The sequence below is a fragment of the Danio rerio genome, chromosome 8 (genome assembly GCF_052040795.2).
Source record: "Danio rerio strain M-AB ecotype USA chromosome 8, GRCz13ab, whole genome shotgun sequence".
NCBI classification, from domain to species: domain Eukaryota; kingdom Metazoa; phylum Chordata; class Actinopteri; order Cypriniformes; family Danionidae; genus Danio; species Danio rerio.
In genome coordinates this window covers 58126337-58144697 of record NC_141028.1, presented here as the reverse complement: position 1 = coordinate 58144697, position 18361 = coordinate 58126337, and the positions used below count along the sequence as shown (strand labels likewise).

Below are 18361 nucleotides of genomic sequence, written 5' to 3'. Positions count from 1 at the left end.
GACCACAGCATACACTGTAAAAAAAGACAACCCAAGTTCATTCTGAAATCGTACCTCTATATACATTTCTGGAGAGCGCCAAATACATCCCAGGAGTTATTTTATTTGCAGTTTTTGTTTTTGTGAATCAAATATGTACGCTTTTTGAAATCTCAAATTTCTCTCGCGGGTATCATTCGCGCCTGCTGTTCTCCTGTAAATCCACCTGCTGTCGATTGTCTGTTTGACTGACAGACTGACCAATCGACTGACCCACCCTCCCCCTTCCCTAAACCCAACCAATAGTGTTTTGAGAAGCACAGATTGACCCGCCCACCCCCTTCCCGAAACCCAACCAACAAATTTAAATAACAACCTAGAAAACGAAAAGCCCTCTCCTGATTTTTACCACATTTTACCACATTCTCACTACGTTATTTACTTGTTTATTTTATTTTTTGAATTCTGATTTTGTCTTACCTTCTTTGTGGAACCGTTCTTCACCGGACTTAAACCCCAGTGTCGTGGTCATCTCTCTACGTCTCAAGTCTCCCGAAGTACGTGACGAGCCACCGGACAAACTGGTAACAGCGATAAAGCCGCCCATACGAAGGTAAGCGGTTAGCTGGTATCACAAAAAGGAACGGCATCATGCCACCTCGTAGCGTTCATTTAAATAAATGAAATGCAGCCATACCTACTTCTAATTCACAAATAACTTGATAATTCACGATCTCCAGAAATGTATATAGGGCTACATTTTCAGAATGAGCCTATGTTCAAAACAAAAATGACAAAAAAGTCAAGACAGTACATATTTGTATGTTGCTTCAATTAAGTTAATCAACTAAATTTTGAAGCTATACAAAGTTTAGCTTAATATATTTAGTCAGTTTTAGTGATCTAAGTTGAGATGACTAGAAAAGTTTATTTAATTCAACTAAAAATTTTCACTTTGGTCACACTTTATTTTGATGGTTCGTTTGTTGAATTTAAATTACATTGCATCTACATGCCGACTAATTCTTGTTAGATTATATGTAGACTGTTATGGTTTAGTTGACATGTAAGTTGACATGTACTTGCAAAGTTTCTTATAGTCAGTTAAATGTCTGTTGAAGGAGCAGTGTCAACAGATATCAAGCTGGCAGTCTACTAATACTCAAATGGACCATCAAAATAAAGTGTTACCTTCATTTTATACAGTGTAAGAAAATAAAGAAACTTCAGATATTTTTAAAATATTTAGAACTATTGTATGTTGCTTTTTACCTTTTTAACACACACAAAACTTAACTTAAGATATTTACTCAGTTTAATTTTACTTATTTAAATTAACTTAGTTTCAATCTTATGTTGCATGGGTATATGTTTTTTTTTCAATAGACAAAAACACATTTTTATTTTAAATATTTTTTTAAAATATTGTTTTTATTATTATTATTAATGCCATAAAATTATTTATTATTAATAACAACATTATTATTTAATTCCATAACGTTATTTATGCAGTAACAACAGGGGCGGACTGGGACTTTAAATCAGCCCTGGCACTGTAGCCACACCAGCCCACATTACTACACTGACACAGCCCCATCCATCCTGGGAAACCCCTATACACACATTTACATACATGCACTATGAACAATTAAGCCTACCCTATTCACCTATGAGGTGAGGTGACAGCGCTACCCACTGCGCCACTGCACTGCCCCCTTGCAAGAATAGTTCAGTTCATTTTATGCATTTGGCAATATCAGATTTTAGAGCTTTTTTTTTTTTTTTGCTTTCTTTGAGCTTTTCGGCACTGCCTTTCCTTTTTTATGGTCCATCTCTGACAATTAGCTTGTGTTGCACTTACTGTTTGTTTGACATTCATGTCAGATTTTGATTACATTCTGCGTAACCTCTGATTAGGATGGTCCATCTCGAAACCAGCCGGTCGTTGCCGATTGGGCCAATGCTTGACATTTATTATTATTATTCTTACTATTACCATCATCAAAAGCTGCCTACAGGTAAAGACAATACATATAAAAAAAAAATAATAAAATAGCTGACTGGCCCACATTTAAAAAATGGTCCGGCCCTTCTGGCATTTGCCAGAATTACCAGATGGCCAGTTCGCCCCTGAGTAACAATATTAGTAATAAAATTAATTAAGTTATAATTGATGACTGGAAAAGTTCTTTTGATTAAAAAAAAAATTAAGAATTGTTTTACAGTGTAAGAAAATAAATAAACTATAAATAAATCCAGATATCCAGAAATAAACGTTCCCAACCTTTGCGTCCTTACGTAGCTGCTTGACGGAAAAAAGTCAGTGCTTATCTCCTCAATGCCTGCTCCCAACTGTTCTTTCAGGGATGCAAAACGCACAAGGGAATTCCCTTCGGATAGGAAAGGCGGTCTTGTCAGGACACTTTCCTAAGGGAAGCCTTTTTTTTTCATGGAGTACAGACTGGAAAAACTGCTCTGCACCTGTCACGCTCCTCTTGTTTTTATTTCCACGACTATTATGACGAAGCACAATGAATGATTGACTGGAGTTTGACTACGGAAAGGGTTGCAGGCTGAAAAGGACTCTCCTCGCATTTTGCATGCAGGGATTCCGGGGAAGCGCTCGCTTATCCTTGATCTCGATCTCGCTCATTTTAATACGCGGCGGAAAAAGGCAAGATTGTAACGGGTGTGTAATCAAATTAGTTGTGCGTCTTTCCAGGCTGTACAAGGGGGCATTTTTGTATTGTGTCCCAGACTTATTCCTACCGGCTGATGGGGAGAGATTATTGACATAAATAATAATGGAAGACTTATTTAGCGACTGACAATGAGTTTTGTACAGTGATTATAGGACAGAATGCAAATCAATGGGGTATATGCATGTGTTTTTCAGCCAATTATACACTTCCGGTGAAAGGTTGATGGGACTTTTCTTTTTATTACGGTTTATTAGCACTGATGTTGTAATGTAATTAAAATACAATCAGCTAAATAGACTTAAGCATGCATTTAGTAGTTCAAGCATAAAACGAGATGAAACACCATCAGTAGCAGCAGGCGAGCACAGAAAATACATGGTGTGGGAAAATGGAATTTAATGCTTTGCTTATTGTTTGAGGCCCACTTTATATCGAATATCAATCAGACAGTGAGGATCACTGATTTTTAAAGAAATCAGATGTTAAACTGCGATGTTATAATGGCACGACAGTTAACTGGAAGCGATTGGGCTGGTGGACTGAAAATTAAAAGTCATGGAAGATGGAAAAGACTAGATTAATAGCTGTTCATCTTAAATAAAAAGTGTTGTGTCATTAATTCTGATGGCTTTTTTAGGGTTCAACTTTGATGTAGTTCATATAGTACATATGTCAGGGTTCTGCCACTTTGGTCTTGTAAATTCTTGTTTTGGTGGCAGAGCTCTGACACTACCCATGTCTGGTCCTGTTTCTGTCTCTGTGTGCGCGCGCGCCGTCGTGGGTGTACGCAGAGTGTGCGCGCTGCCGCTTGATGTGGCCGCGCACGCACTGCGTCCCTCAGACGCGCGCGCTCTTGTACTAGTGTTTGTGTTTGTTCTGTCAGCAGCGCGCTGCTTTATTCTCAGCGCCTCCGTCTAGTTGGTTTCAGTTTTGGTTGGCGCTGAGATGAAGCATGCGTATTGCTTATGTGTGAGCGCACGGTAAGGTGTTCTATCGTGTGCTCGTGTCTTGCATCTCTTTTCAAAGCACGTGGCTCGGTGTTTACATTGTGGTCACGTGCTTTTGTCGTGTGCTTCAGTGTTGTGTTTGTTGTCATGAACATGCGGTTAATGAGTTCTCTCATTGGCTGCATGTTCTTGTCCTGTTAAGTGAGCGCATGGCTTGTGTTGTCTCTCTGTGTCATGCGCTCTCCTGTCTATTGTCTTGTCCCACCCTCCTTGTTAACCCATTATTAGTTAATTGTGTTCACCTGTTTGTGTGTTAATTTTCTACAGTTTATATACCCCTCACATTTGCTGTCCTGGGCCAGTTCGTCATCACATGTTGTTGTTTGAACCCTTGTCTTGTCATGGTTCCAGTCCTGTTCCTTACCAGCCAGCCCAGTGAAGTTTGTTTGTGTATGTATTTGTTTTGTTAATGTTTTCCCCCTCGGGGTAGTTTATTTTGCATTTTATTTTATGTTTATTATTTAATAAATTCCCCATTTTCCTGCACTTGAGTCCTCGCTCCTTTTTCCCCATTTCCCCTCACCAACCCTGACAACATATGGAGTTTTTTCCTCGCCGCTGTCGCCACTGGCTTGAATGGTTCGGGACCTGTAGAGCTGCGCATCGATGGATTTGCTCTTCGGTGTTAGGACTCTCAGCAGTGAATATTAAACCACACTGAACTGAGCTAAACTGAACTGAACTTAAACGCAGAAAATGAACTGACACTGTTTCAGTTTACTGAAAAAGCCCTATAGAAATAATGGTGAATCAAATTGAATATGTTATAAACAGTCATCAAACAACAGGAATAAAAAGGCATTTAAATGCATAACTTTGACAGTCCATCAAAAGATGTTTCTTAATGACAGTGGCCTTATTCAGCAGGATAATACACACTACCTGACAAAAGTATCCAAGTTTTAGGAACAACAAATAATAACTTGACTTCTAGTTGATAACTTGGTATCAGAAGTGGCTTATATGAACGGCAAAGGCCTCTAGATGACACTTATTTTAACACAATAAAATATGATTATGCCTTGATTTTAATGATTTAATTAAGACAGTAAGCTCTGACTTTGCTTAGACAAAAGTCTTGTCACTGAACAGAAATAATGTCCAGTATAGAATATAAAGTCCTGCTGCAGTGGAGACAGAATGAATATTGTGTCTGACTCCATCATGAGCTTGGAGGACTGCATCCATACATCTCTGACATGACTCAAATCACTGATTAATAAAGTCATCTGGTATGGCAAAGAAAGCGTTTCTGCAGGACTCCCAGAGTTCATCAACACTCTTTGTGTTCATCTTCAATGCCTCCTCCTTTATCTTACCCAAGACTTACTTAATAATATTCATATCTGGTGACTGGGCTGGCCAATTCTGCAGCACCTTGACCTTATTTGCTTTCAGGAGCTTTGATGTGGAGGCTGAAGTATGAGCAGGAGCGCTATCCTGCTGGAGAATTGTCCCTCTTCTGGTTTGTAATGTAATGAACAGCACAAATGTCTTGATACCTCAGGCTGGTGATGTTGCCATTCACTCTGCAGATCTCTCGCACAGCTCTCATCTGGGTAGAATTGCGGCAGCGCTTGCCCGAGAGTGTGTGTGTGGTCATGTGATGTGCATTTTCAGCATTTTGGTGTGGATGGAGAGCAGTTCAGAAACGCTGGGTAAAATGCTAGTGTGGACGCAGATCGTTTTCATTCTAAAACGCTGTTTTAAGATTAAAACGTACTAGTGTAAACGGGGCCTGAATGTAACCCCAAACCATGACTTTTCCTTCACCATACTTGACTGATTTCTGTGATAATCTTGGCTCCATGCTGGTGATGATTGGGATACAGATCAACAGATGATTCATCTGGGAAATCCTTCTGCCACTTTTCCAAATGATCAACTAGAAGTCAAGTTATTTTTTGTTGCTCTTTCAACTGAGATTGACGACAAGACTTTTGTCAGGTAGTAAGCAACCTGATAATCAACCTGTGCATTTACTTTATGATATGTACCATTATATTCAATCCATGTAGACAACTTTTATTATAGTAAAGAGCATTAAAGTCCAAGATTTAGCTCAACACATTTCTAAACATAATACTTTTAAAAACCCATTTCTAATAACTGATTTCTTGTATCTTTGTTTTTTTTAATTCTTCTCTTGGTTTTTAAATCTCTAAATGGCCTGGCACCTTCTTATCTGTCAGACATGTTAATTGAGCATCAGCCTAGTCGGTCTCTTCAGTCATCTAACCAGAGATTGTTATGCATCCCTAAGTCGAGGCTGAAATGCAGGGGTGACCGTGCTCTCGCAGTAGCTGGTCCTAGGTTGTGGAATGCTCTGCCCCTCTGTATTCGATCTGTTTCATCTCTGTCTGTTTTTAAATCTAGGTTGAAAACTTACCTCTTTGATTTTGGCATTCTGTCAATGACAATTAATTGTCTGTTTTAGCTATACTCTTCATTCACTCATTTTCTTTTCGCCTATTAATCTGGGGTCACCACAGTGGAATGAACCACCAACTGATCCAGCACATGTTTTACACAGTGGATGCCCTTCCAGCCTCAACCCAGCAATAATTTAAAAATTTAATCATTTTTCTGTGTCGTGATTTGTTCTGTGCAGCACATTGGTCAACCTCTGGTTGTGTTAAATAGTGCTATATAAATAAAATTGACATTAACATTTGTCATGATGACAGTAAATAATATTTGACTTGAGATTTTTTAAGATACTAGTATTCAGCTTAAAGTGACATTTAAAGGCTTAACTGGGTTAATTAGGTTAAAGTTTGTGAATCAGGCAAGTCGTTGTATAACAGTGGTTTGTTCTGTAGACCAGGGGTCACCAATCTCGGTCCAGGAGGGTCGGTGTCCCTGCAGGGTTTTTGCTCTAACTTGCCTCAACACGCCTGCCTGGATGTTGAGTAAAACTAGTAAGACCTTGATTAGCTTGTTCAGGTGTATTTAATTAGGGTTGGAGCTAAAATCTGCAGGACTTCGGCCCTCCAGGAACAAGTTTGGTGACCCCTGCTGTACAAACGAAAAACAAATATAGCTTGGGAGGGCTAATAATATTGACTTTAAAATTATTTTATAAAATTAAAAACTAGCCTAAATAAAACAACACTAAAAAATATGGGGTTATTTTTTTAACCCAAATCTTGGGTTGAGGCATTTGGGTCATTTTTAGGGGTTATTTTCAGAGTCTTGGGTAGTTTCAACCCAGCTCTTTGGGTCAAATCAACTCACAGCAGGGGCTGACTGGGATACCACATATTATGTACTAATTTGTTTAAATGCATAACAAACATAAACACAGATTGCTTGCGCTTTCAGATGATTCAAGTGAGATTTATGCTCATAGCAGCCCTTAGTCAGATCTTTCTGAATTAAGAAATTTCTTATTAGCACCTTTTTGGACACCTGTAATTAAAGCTGCACATCAACCACCAAACTTAAGTGTTGCCGAGTTAAAACGACACAATTGCTGGGTCATCTTTCCAACCCGGGCTCATTGTGGAAACGTAGTCCCGCGGACGTTTCCGGAGACCGCAGAGTACGTACTGGCGGGTACGTACGGCTGCAGTTTTTTTTTTGCGAATTCCCGAGAGGCTGCTGTTGTGCGTTTTTTCGCACTTCAGACGCCTCTCGCGAGTGCGGTTTGCGCCCGCGCTGTTCTCGCGTGAAGCCACCGGAGGCCGTTGTCCGACTGACTGGATGATTGACTGTGCGACCGGCCGTTCGGCCGACCCGCCCTGCTCCTTCCCCGAACCCAACCAATTTTACCGATCGACCCGCCCGTCCGCTCGCTTCCCTAAACCCGAGCAACAGTTTACAAAAAGCTGTCCAAAAAAATAAAAGCCCCGATTTTTTTTTTCTCCTGCTGCGTTTTCGGATTTCACCGCGTTCTCACCCTGTCACGAAACTCGTTCACTTAATTTTTGGGATTCTGTTTTTGTCTTACCTGATTGCTGGAACTCGGACTCGAAACCGATCAGCGTGGTCGACTGCTCTCTGCATCTCGAGCCTGCTGACGTACACGGTGAGCTGAGTGGACAAACGGGTTGCAGCGGGGAAGCCCTCCACAAGGAGGTAAGGTAAGCTCGAAAGGGAACAGCGTCACACCGCTCCGCAGCGTTTGCTTGAAAAAAGGAAAGGCGGCCGTACGTACCCCCCGGGACGTATTCCGCTGTCTCCAGAAACGTCCGCGGGACTACGTTTTCAGAATGAGCTTGGGTTGCATCTTTCGCAGACATTTTTGGATCAAATTAACCTATTATTTAAGTTAAAAAAAATTTAATTATTGGGTAGTAAAACAAACCATTTATGGGGTAAAAAATAATAACCCAATAACCCAAATGTCCCATATTTACCCAGCAGTAGGGTTAAAAAAACTATTTGGGTAGTTTTTAACCCTGTGTTTTTTTAGAGTGAAATGAGACTTTCTTCAGGAGAAAAATATTATCGAAAAAAACTGTGAAAAATTCAGACTTTAACTTTATTTATGATGCTGAAGTATTCCCAGGAGAGCTTGAAATGTTTTAGGTTAAATATTGTGGACAAATTGAACATTATGTCAGTAAACAGTACCGCGATTTGTGAATACCTTCATATCTTTCTGATCTGACCTTTAACCTTGAGAACAACAGGAAACATCTAACATCTAATCTGCTTTCACTACCTGCTGACCTTTATTAATTAAGCAGAGAACGTGTCCTTATGTGGCTTCTGCAGAAACTCTGACCTTTCACTGCTGCTGATCCTTTAGAGAAACTAGAGGAATTGAGCTCGTGTTTGTTGTTGTGTGTGCGTGTGTGTGTGTGTGTGTGTGTGTGTGTGTGTGTGTGAAACCATTGAAGTCTGAGAAAACAAACAAATGCAAACAGGACAAACTGATCAATGCTCTGTTGAGTTCATGCAGGGGACATGAAGAGACTGGCTTAACCAGCGGAGACACAAAGACCCTCGTGCGTGCGTGTGTGTGTGTGTGTGTGTGTGTGTGTTTGTGTGTGTTTAGTGAAAGTGTGATAAATGATCTGCCTGTCTGTGAATGTATGAATGCATGTGAGAGTGTGCCACAGCATGTGTGTGTGTGTGTGTGTCAGATGAGACACTTTCGCCTGGTCAATTAAACCACTAACTTACATTGATCATCTCCACATCAAAGTAGCTTCCCTAAATCCCAGGCCTTTTTTCCAGACATCTGGTGTATTGATATCAAACTGTCCTCAGAGACAGCGCTGCTCAACTGAAGCCCAGTTTGTGTCCAGAGAAGAGCTTTTGTGACCCAAACTCACACCCTGCAGTGAAGCTGAGACTGATTTCATGATATAGAGATGTTTTGGAGGCAGCACGGGGCTAGCACTGTTGCCTCGCAGAAAATCTAAAAAAATAGTCTGAACCTGACCGCTCCTGCTTATATTCAACATTTGTTGTCCCGCCATCCGCCCCGCCCCTCATGCACACCTCATTAACACAAATACATAGGCGTGCTCGCTCGGGAGTCAGGAGCGATATTGTTCAAATTACACCAGTTACCGACCGCTTCCGCGCTTTATTCAGAAATTCATTCCTGCACTGCAAGAAATCCGGTCGGGTCCCGTGGCACAGCTGCGGGAATGCAGACCTCTGTTTTAGGCTATATGGGGCACAGCATGTGTATTTGGATATAACTTTTTTGACATCACTTCGTTATTATTGTTTATTTATTCGTTTGCTGGAAATAAGAGCTGAATTTAGATTTAGTTTTGAAACAAATCTTTGAGCTTAACAAATTAAATTAAGTAAGCTAATGGATGTCTGTGCGTACAACACCTTTCCCTATCCACGAGAGTGAAAGTAAAGAATGAGGAGGCTCATTCTCTCATTCTCGTGCTGCAGATGCTCTGTTTAACTGTTTTCTCTCTAGTGAAGGGTTCAGTTTTTTCACTTACAAAGTTTGCCATGTAAATAGCTAACGCGCTGTGGCACGTCGCAAATGACTCTTAAAGGGAATGGGAGAGACTCTGATTGGTTTATTCTCAAAACACACCTATAACTCATTAAGAGAATAAGCTCAACCCTGTTAGCATGCGCCGCAGCGCAAAGTGCATTATAACAAATGCATTTATACTTTTAATAATAAACTTTTTTTCAAATTGATGAATGCAAAAATAAAAAAAGACAACTAAAATCAGAAACAAAAAAATACTTATTAATTTGTTACTTATTATTATTATTATATTTAAAGTAAATACAGATTAAAAATGTTTTTCTTACTATCATGAAAATAACTCTAAAAGATATCAAAAGTGCAAACTTGCTATATTTCAGCAAATTTCTGTTTTGTTTTTATCCCTTACCTTTAGTTTAAAACTAAAATGAACAAAACAACAATTGTTATAACAATATAGCCATTAAAGACAACCTAAAACAACAAAATAACATACAGTTATTAGCCCCCTGTTTATTTTTTCCCCAATTTCTGTTTAACAGAGTGAAGATTTCTTCAATACATTTCTTAACATAATAGTTTTAATAACTCACTTCTAATAACTGATTTCTCTTTGCCATGATGACAGTAAATAATATTTTACTAGATATTTTTCAAGACACTTCTATAAAGCTTAAAGTGAAATTTACAGGCTTAACTAGGTTAATTAGGTTAACTAGGCAGGTTAGGGGAATTAGGCAAGTTATTGTATGACAATGGTTTGTTCTGTAGATTATCGAAAAATATGTAGCGTAAATGGCTAATAATGTTGACCATGAAATGGTGTTTAAAAAAATAAAAACAGTTTTTATTCTAGCCAAAATAAAACAAACAAGACTGTTAACATTTGCTTGCTCTGTTAAACATCATTTGGGAAATATTTAAAAAAAAATAAAATAAATAAATAATCAAAGGAGAGCTAATATTGCTGACTTCAACTGTATATGAATGCACAAGCACAAAATGCTGCTTTTGTAAATACATGTCTGGGATAAATTCAGTCAAATGTTTTTACTTTTTTGCATAACCGTCTGCCTTTGTTTTGCATGTCTATAATTATTACATAACCCGTTCAGAAATAGCACTTTATAAAAATGCCTCTCCCAATATAAACTCAGACGAGATAAAACCTGCTTGTCCAAACAGCGGTGCATTTCCAAGACTATTTCTCCTTTTTTAACCGAAATGTGTGCACACGTAACCGCAACTGAAGACAGAAAAAAAAGTTGATGGTGGTGAACCTGTGCCCTTGAGTTTGGCCTGAAGTGACATGCGGAGAGAAATTTGGTTGTAGTTCCACTGTGGCTTCCGGCTGATCTGCGGCCGCGACACCCTCCTCCTTCACTTCCTCTATTGGTTGTGACGTACTTCCCGTCTCAGAGCGACTCTTTCCACACACTGTCTAAAGTGTGACAGCACTCCAACCACTGACTACACTTACATGGACATCAGTAATCGAATTATTTGCCTTCATCTCAATAAGACAATGATTAAGATGTTTACATGAGTTGCTTTTTGAGTGTTCCTGTTTTATATGTTATAATACATTAACGTCAGCATTCAACGCTAGTTTCCTCCGGCGTTTCACGCAACAACAGTTCGTGTTCATCATGGCATCATATGTGATTATGGCTGTTTCGTTTTTAACTTTGCGACAAGTTCAGCTGCAGTTCATACTATTCACACCATGCCTGCAAACAGATGAAGGCGGATACAAATTCTTAATCATCAGGCCACTAGTGATGGGAGGTTCGGATCATTTTACTGACTCGTGTCTTTGAGTCTCGTTCATCGAGAATCTTTTTTCGAGTCATTTCGTTCATTTGATTCAATTTGCCAAAATATTATTAAAATGTTACGAATTGCTTTCAAACACATCTACAACTAGCCCAAAAGACTGATCACACGACAAATAGGTTATAAATAGAAGACTATAGGAAGGAGAAAATAATAAATCAATTTTTACCTGCTCTTTTGTCTATGAAGGCATTGTCGTCTCTTTGCTCAGCTCACCTCTTTATGTCTTCAAATGTCAGGGGTTCGTTCACGTTACATTGACAGTCACATATAATCTTAACCAATGTACACAGTATAAGCCGATAGGAGCCATGATCGTTCGTTCATCACATGACAGAATGACTCAAACCTGAGGACTCGAGACGTGAACGGATCAAATCTCTTTCCGGCTCTAAATGCAAATGATTGGCCCGTGAGGAACGAATGACTTAAACCCGATAGTGGACTTGAGAGATGAACGGATCAATTCTTTTTCCGGCTCTAAAAGCATATGATTGGCCCGTGAGGAATGAATGACTCAGACCCGATAGAGGACTCGAGAGATGAACGAATCAAATCTCTTTCCGGCTCTAAACAAATATGATTGGCCTGTGAGGAACAAATGAGTCAAACCCGAGGACTCGAGACGTGAACGGATCAATTATTTTTCTGGCTCTAAGCCCATATGATTGGCCTCTGCCTTTCCACGATTAATGACTCAAAAGACTTGAAATGAACGATATCACCTGCACAAATGTGCGCACACGCGGATGAACGAATCACTACCTGAGAGGATTCGTTGTTCCCTAGTTATATATTGAAGATTCGTTCAAAATGAACGAATCGTTCAAGAACGACCCATCACTACAGGCCACCTCTGCCTTTTCATTCACTAACTTTCCCAACACGTGCTCATTCTGAAAACGCAGCCCTATATACGTTTCTGGAGATTGCGAGTTATGTAGCCGGAAGTACATATGCAGCAATTTCGTTTTTAAAATCAGTTGTTTGCTGTATAAAAATATAGCGTTTCGAAATATTTATAATTATCCGCTATATATATATCGGCTATCGACCTCTATATCAGCTATAGCCTCTAAGTTATCGGTTATCGATATCGGCCAAAAAATCCATCTTAAAATTTATTGTTTGAAAAGATGATCTGAAGTGTTCATTGTTGTATTATTATTACAGTTAAAACTGTACATATCGCTATAATGAGGCTACACAAAAGCCCTAAAGTAGAAATAAAGTTTTTTATAACCACTCATAACTTTTAAATATTAATAAAACACTGGACAGCGTTGAATATTTATATTCCTCATCTTTCTAGAGCACAGGTGTCAAACTCAGTTCCAAAAGGGCCGCAGCTCTGCACAGTTTAGTTCCAACCCTAATTAAACACACCTGATCAAACTAATTGAGTCCTTCAGGCTTGTTTGAAACCTACAGGTAAGTGTGTTGGAGCAGGGTTGGAACTAAACTGTGCAGGGCTTCGGCCCTCCAGGAATTGAGTTTATCACCCCTATTCCAGAAGCTTTGTGTTTAACTTACATGACGCGGGAGACAATCTTAAAATACATGTCGTGGGATAGTAAATTCCTTTCCCATGAATATTTACAACATCTCACAGACATATTGCTCATATTAAAACAAATATGAGCCTTGAAATTATATGAATATCGTTTTTATTTAACATAATAAAATAACATCATCTTTTTTGGGTTTGATATCCTAAACACTGAGGTGAAATACAGTTGAATATATATAATAAATAATAAATATATAATAAATATAGTCAGAAGTGAGGCTTAGCTGCAGGTTGGAGGTGTTTTTTCTTTTTTTCTGTTTTAGTCCTTGTAGTTTTGGGTGAGGAACTGAAGAGAAGCCTTCGCTCCAGACAGACCAAACCTCTGAATAAATGCCTGCAGATCCCAGTTACCTATAGAAAACCAGCAACAGAGTCATCATTGCTCCTGTACATCGTTACTGTAAAGTATATGCATCATTACTGTAAAGTATATGCATGTTTTACTGTTACATAAACCGTCTACAAAAAAAAAAACTGATCAGAACATCCCATTTGAATAAATAAGATATATTAATACACACACTATGTAACATTATATTCATTTTCCTTATTCTTAGAACTAGTCTAAAAAAAATAAACAAATAAATAAATAAATAAGCTATTTATTAAATAAATAATCATAAAAATTGATAATAATAATAATAATAATAAATAAATAAATAATAATAAATAATAATATAATAAATAATAATAATAATAAATAAATAAATAAATAATAAATAATAATATAATAAATAATAATAATAATAGTAATAAATAGTAATAAAATAAAGATATTGATAATGATAATAATAATGATAAAATAAAAAAATGTTGTTATTAATAATAATAATAATAATATAATAATATGCAGTGGCGCAGTAGGTAGTGCTGTCGCCTCACAGCAAGAAGTCGCTGGTCCGATCCTTGGCTCAGTTGGCGTTTCTGTGTAGAGTTTGCATGTTCTCCCTGCATTCGCGTGGGTTTCCTCCGGGTGCTCCGGTTTCCCCCACAGTCCAAAGACATGTGGTACAGGTGAATTGGGTAGGCTAAATTGTCCGTAGTGTATGAGTGTGTGTATAAATGTGTGTGTGGATGTTAAGGCATCCGCTGCGTAAAAACGTGCTGGATAAGTTGGCGGTTCATTCCGCTGTGGCGACCCCGGATTAATAAAAGAACTAAGCCGACAAGAAAATGAATGAATGAATGATGATAATAATAATAATAATAATAACAATAATAATAATAATGATAATCATATCTATTATTACTATTATTAGTAGTAATAATAATAATAATCATAATAATAATAGTGATAATAGTAACTTATTATTATTATTATTATTAGCAGTTGTAATAATATTATTGATAATAATAATAATAATAATAATTATTATTATTATTATTATTATTATTATTATTAGTAGTAGTAGTAGTAGTAGTAGTAATAATATATTAGTTTTGTTAAATGTTGTTTGCTATTGTTATTAGTTTATTTATGCACATACTATTTTTTATTGTGCATTTCTGCATATTATAAGCATTATTTTGTTTAACAAAAAATATCCTTTTTTTCTTTCTTTTTTTTTGAAAAGCTACACACCATTAACCATTGACTTATATTTGTTTTTCCTATGAAAGCCAATGGTTAGAGGTCTTCAGCTTAAAAAAAAGCATCTTCGGCGTAAATATATCTCATAAAGAACTGAAACTAGAAATTGAGTAAATCTATTCACATTTGAGCGAACTATCCATTTTAACCCCCTGCTCCTGTCTTATTCTAAAAATTTCACCAATATAATCTCCTCAGTACATTTATTTTTATGTATTTGATTCTTAGTTTCTATAAAATATAAATAAGTGTACTTACATTAGCCTATAAATACAGTTGAATTCAAAATTATTATTTGTATTTTTTAATATTTCCCAAATAATGTTTAACAGAGCAAGGAAATGTTCACAGTATTTTCGAAAATATTTTTTTTCTTCTGGAGAAAGTCTTATTTGTTTTATTTCTGCTAAAATAAAAGCTGTTTTTAATTTTTAAAAAACATTTTTAAGTCAATATTATTAGCCCCCTTAAGCAACATTTGTTTTTGATTGCCTACAGAACAAACCACTGTTATACAATGACTTGCCTAATTACCCTAACTTGCCTAATTAACCTTAAGCCTTTAAATGTCATTAAGCTGAATAGAAGTGTCTTGATAAATATTTAGTCAAATATTATGTGCTGTCATCATGGCAAAGATAAAATAAATCAGTTATTAGAAAGGAGTTTAACTGTATATATAGTATATTATGTGTATTTTTGACTGCTCTTCTCTGGCTGAACGCTTCTCTGTAGTTGTTACAAACAGTATATATCTGCTAGAGTTTAATGGCAAATCTTTAAAGGCGCACGTGTCTGAGGGCCTCGGTGGGCTGTGAATCAGTGCGAGCGTCTCTTCTCGAAATAAAACACACAGCCTGTCACAGTGCTGGAGGTGGCAACATGAGAGAGAGAGTGTGTTTTGGCAGGACAAGCACATAAATACCAGACGTAACTCCGGCTGCTATGACAATATCACTTCTCCAATTCCGGCAATAACCACATTCCTAAAAGCAAATGTGAAATCACATTTGGAATAAAGTGCCAACAAACGCCATCCAAGACCGACGATTTAAAGCTCTCCATTTTTTTTTGGAAGATCTTTATTTGTTTCTTTTGTTTATTTCATGCAAATGGCAACTGGTGATGTTTTTTTTTTTTTTTTTTTTTGGATGCTAGAAAACATTCACAGAGAGTTTTGGAATAATGCGTTGTAATGTTAACGTAGATTATAATACTGTTGTGTTTTATTATAATCTGATTATTTACTTGACTTAAGAAAGATGATTAAACTCGTTGCTTTAAAAGTGAACATTTCACTTTACTTAAAAAAGCAAGTAAATCCATTGTAATTTGGAGGTTAATTTAACTTTATTTTTACTTATGCACAGAGTTCATTTACTTAAATTTTAAGGCAACGTGTTTACTCATTTATTTTAAGTAAAGTCAACTAATCTCTTTAAAAGCAACAGGTTTACTCACTTTTTTAAGTAAAGTCAACTAATCACTTTAAAAGCAACAGGTTTACTCACTTATTTTAAGTAAAGTCAACTAATCACTTTAAAAGCAACAGATTTACTCACTTATTTTAAGTAAAGTTAACTAATCACTTTAAAAGCAACAGGTTTACTCACTTTTTTAAGTAAAGTCAACTAATCTCTTTAAAAGCAACAGATTTACTCACTTATTTTAAGTAAAGTCAACTAATCGCTTTAAAAGCAACAGGTTTACTCACTTTTTTAAGTAAAGTCAACTAATCACTTTAAAAGCAACAGATTTACTCACTTATTTTAAGTAAAGTCAACTAATCACTTTAAAAGCAACATGTTTACTCACTTTTTTAAGTAAAGTCAACTAATCTCTTTAAAAGCAACAGATTTACTCACTTATTTTAAGTAAAGTCAACCAATCGCTTTAAAAGCAACAGGTTTACTCACTTATTTTAAGTAAAGTCAACTAATCTCTTTAAAAGCAACAGGTTTACTCACTTATTTTAAGTAAAGTTAACTAATCACTTTAAAAGCAACAGATTTACTCACTTATTTTAAGTAAAGTCAACTAATCTCTTTAAAAGCAACAGGTTTACTCACTTATTTTAAGTAAAGTTAACTAATCACTTTAAAAGCAACAGATTTACTCACTTATTTTAAGTAAAGTCAACTAATCTCTTTAAAAGCAACAGGTTTACTCACTTTTTTAAGTAAAGTCAACTAATCACTTTAAAAGCAACAGATTTACTCACTTATTTTAAGTAAAGTCAACTAATCGCTTTAAAAGCAACAGGTTTACTCACTTTTTTAAGTAAAGTCAACTAATCACTTTAAAAGCAACAGATTTACTCACTTATTTTAAGTAAAGTCAACTAATCACTTTAAAAGCAACATGTTTACTCACTTTTTTAAGTAAAGTCAACTAATCTCTTTAAAAGCAACAGATTTACTCACTTATTTTAAGTAAAGTCAACTAATCTCTTTAAAAGCAACAGGTTTACTCACTTATTTTAAGTAAAGTCAACTAATCTCTTTAAAAGCAACAGATTTACTCACTTATTTTAAGTAAAGTCAACCAATCGCTTTAAAAGCAACAGGTTTACTCACTTATTTTAAGTAAAGTCAACTAATCTCTTTAAAAGCAACAGATTTACTCACTTATTTTAAGTAAAGTCAACTAATCTCTTTAAAAGCAACAGGTTTACTCACTTATTTTAAGTAAAGTTAACTAATCACTTTAAAAGCAACAGATTTACTCACTTATTTTAAGTAAAGTCAACTAATCTCTTTAAAAGCAACAGGTTTACTCACTTATTTTAAGTAAAGTTAACTAATCACTTTAAAAGCAACAGATTTACTCACTTATTTTAAGTAAAGTCAACTAATCTCTTTAAAAGCAACAGATTTACTCACTTATTTTAAGTAAAGTCAACTAATCACTTTAAAAGCAACAGGTTTACTCACTTTTTTAAGTAAAGTTAACTAATCTCTTTAAAAGCAACAGGTTTACTCACTTTTTTAAGTAAAGTCAACTAATCACTTTAAAAGCAACAGATTTACTCACTTATTTTAAGTAAAGTCAACTAATCACTTTAAAAGCAACAGGTTTACTCACTTTTTTAAGTAAAGTCAACTAATCTCTTTAAAAGCAACAGATTTACTCACTTATTTTAAGTAAAGTCAACCAATCGCTTTAAAAGCAACAGGTTTACTCACTTATTTTAAGTAAAGTCAACTAATCACTTTAAAAGCAACAGATTTACTCACTTATTTTAAGTAAAGTCAACTAATCTCTTTAAAAGCAACAGGTTTACTCACTTATTTTAAGTAAAGTTAACTAATCACTTTAAAAGCAACAGATTTACTCACTTATTTTAAGTAAAGTCAACTAATCTCTTTAAAAGCAACAGATTTACTCACTTATTTTAAGTAAAGTCAACTAATCACTTTAAAAGCAACAGGTTTACTCACTTTTTTAAGTAAAGTTAACTAATCTCTTTAAAAGCAACAGGTTTACTCACTTTTTTAAGTAAAGTTAACTAATCACTTTAAAAGCAACAGGTTTACTCACTCATTTTAAGTAAAGTCAACTAATCGCTTTTGAAGCAACAGGTTTAAGGCTCCTTCACGCTTTTCGTTTGCGTTTAACGTCTGCGTTTTACAAGACGTTTTTCCGTATTCAAACCCAAGCAATTTTCACTGGCGTCAAGCAGAAGATCATGCAAAATCACTCCTTGTCATTAGATGGCGCTACACAACTTTAAGCTTCCGACACCCGCTTATAACA

General features: G+C 36.2%; 1 protein-coding gene and 1 long non-coding RNA gene across 4 annotated transcripts in view; one reads left to right on the top strand and one right to left on the bottom strand.

The window, feature by feature from the left end:
* The window catches only part of LOC147835830 (uncharacterized), a 121551-nt gene that overhangs the window by 24448 nt on the left and 78742 nt on the right, over positions 1–18361 (top strand). The gene's annotated exons all lie outside the window — the stretch shown is intronic.
* Positions 13095–18361, bottom strand: part of pebp4 (phosphatidylethanolamine binding protein 4) — a 167368-nt gene continuing 162101 nt past the window's right edge. Inside the window, exon 7 of the mRNA XM_087265504.1 lies at positions 13095–13365. Coding sequence (XP_087121630.1) covers positions 13274–13365 — 92 coding nt within the window. The 3' untranslated portion in view covers positions 13095–13273. The remainder of the gene's footprint in view (positions 13366–18361) is intronic.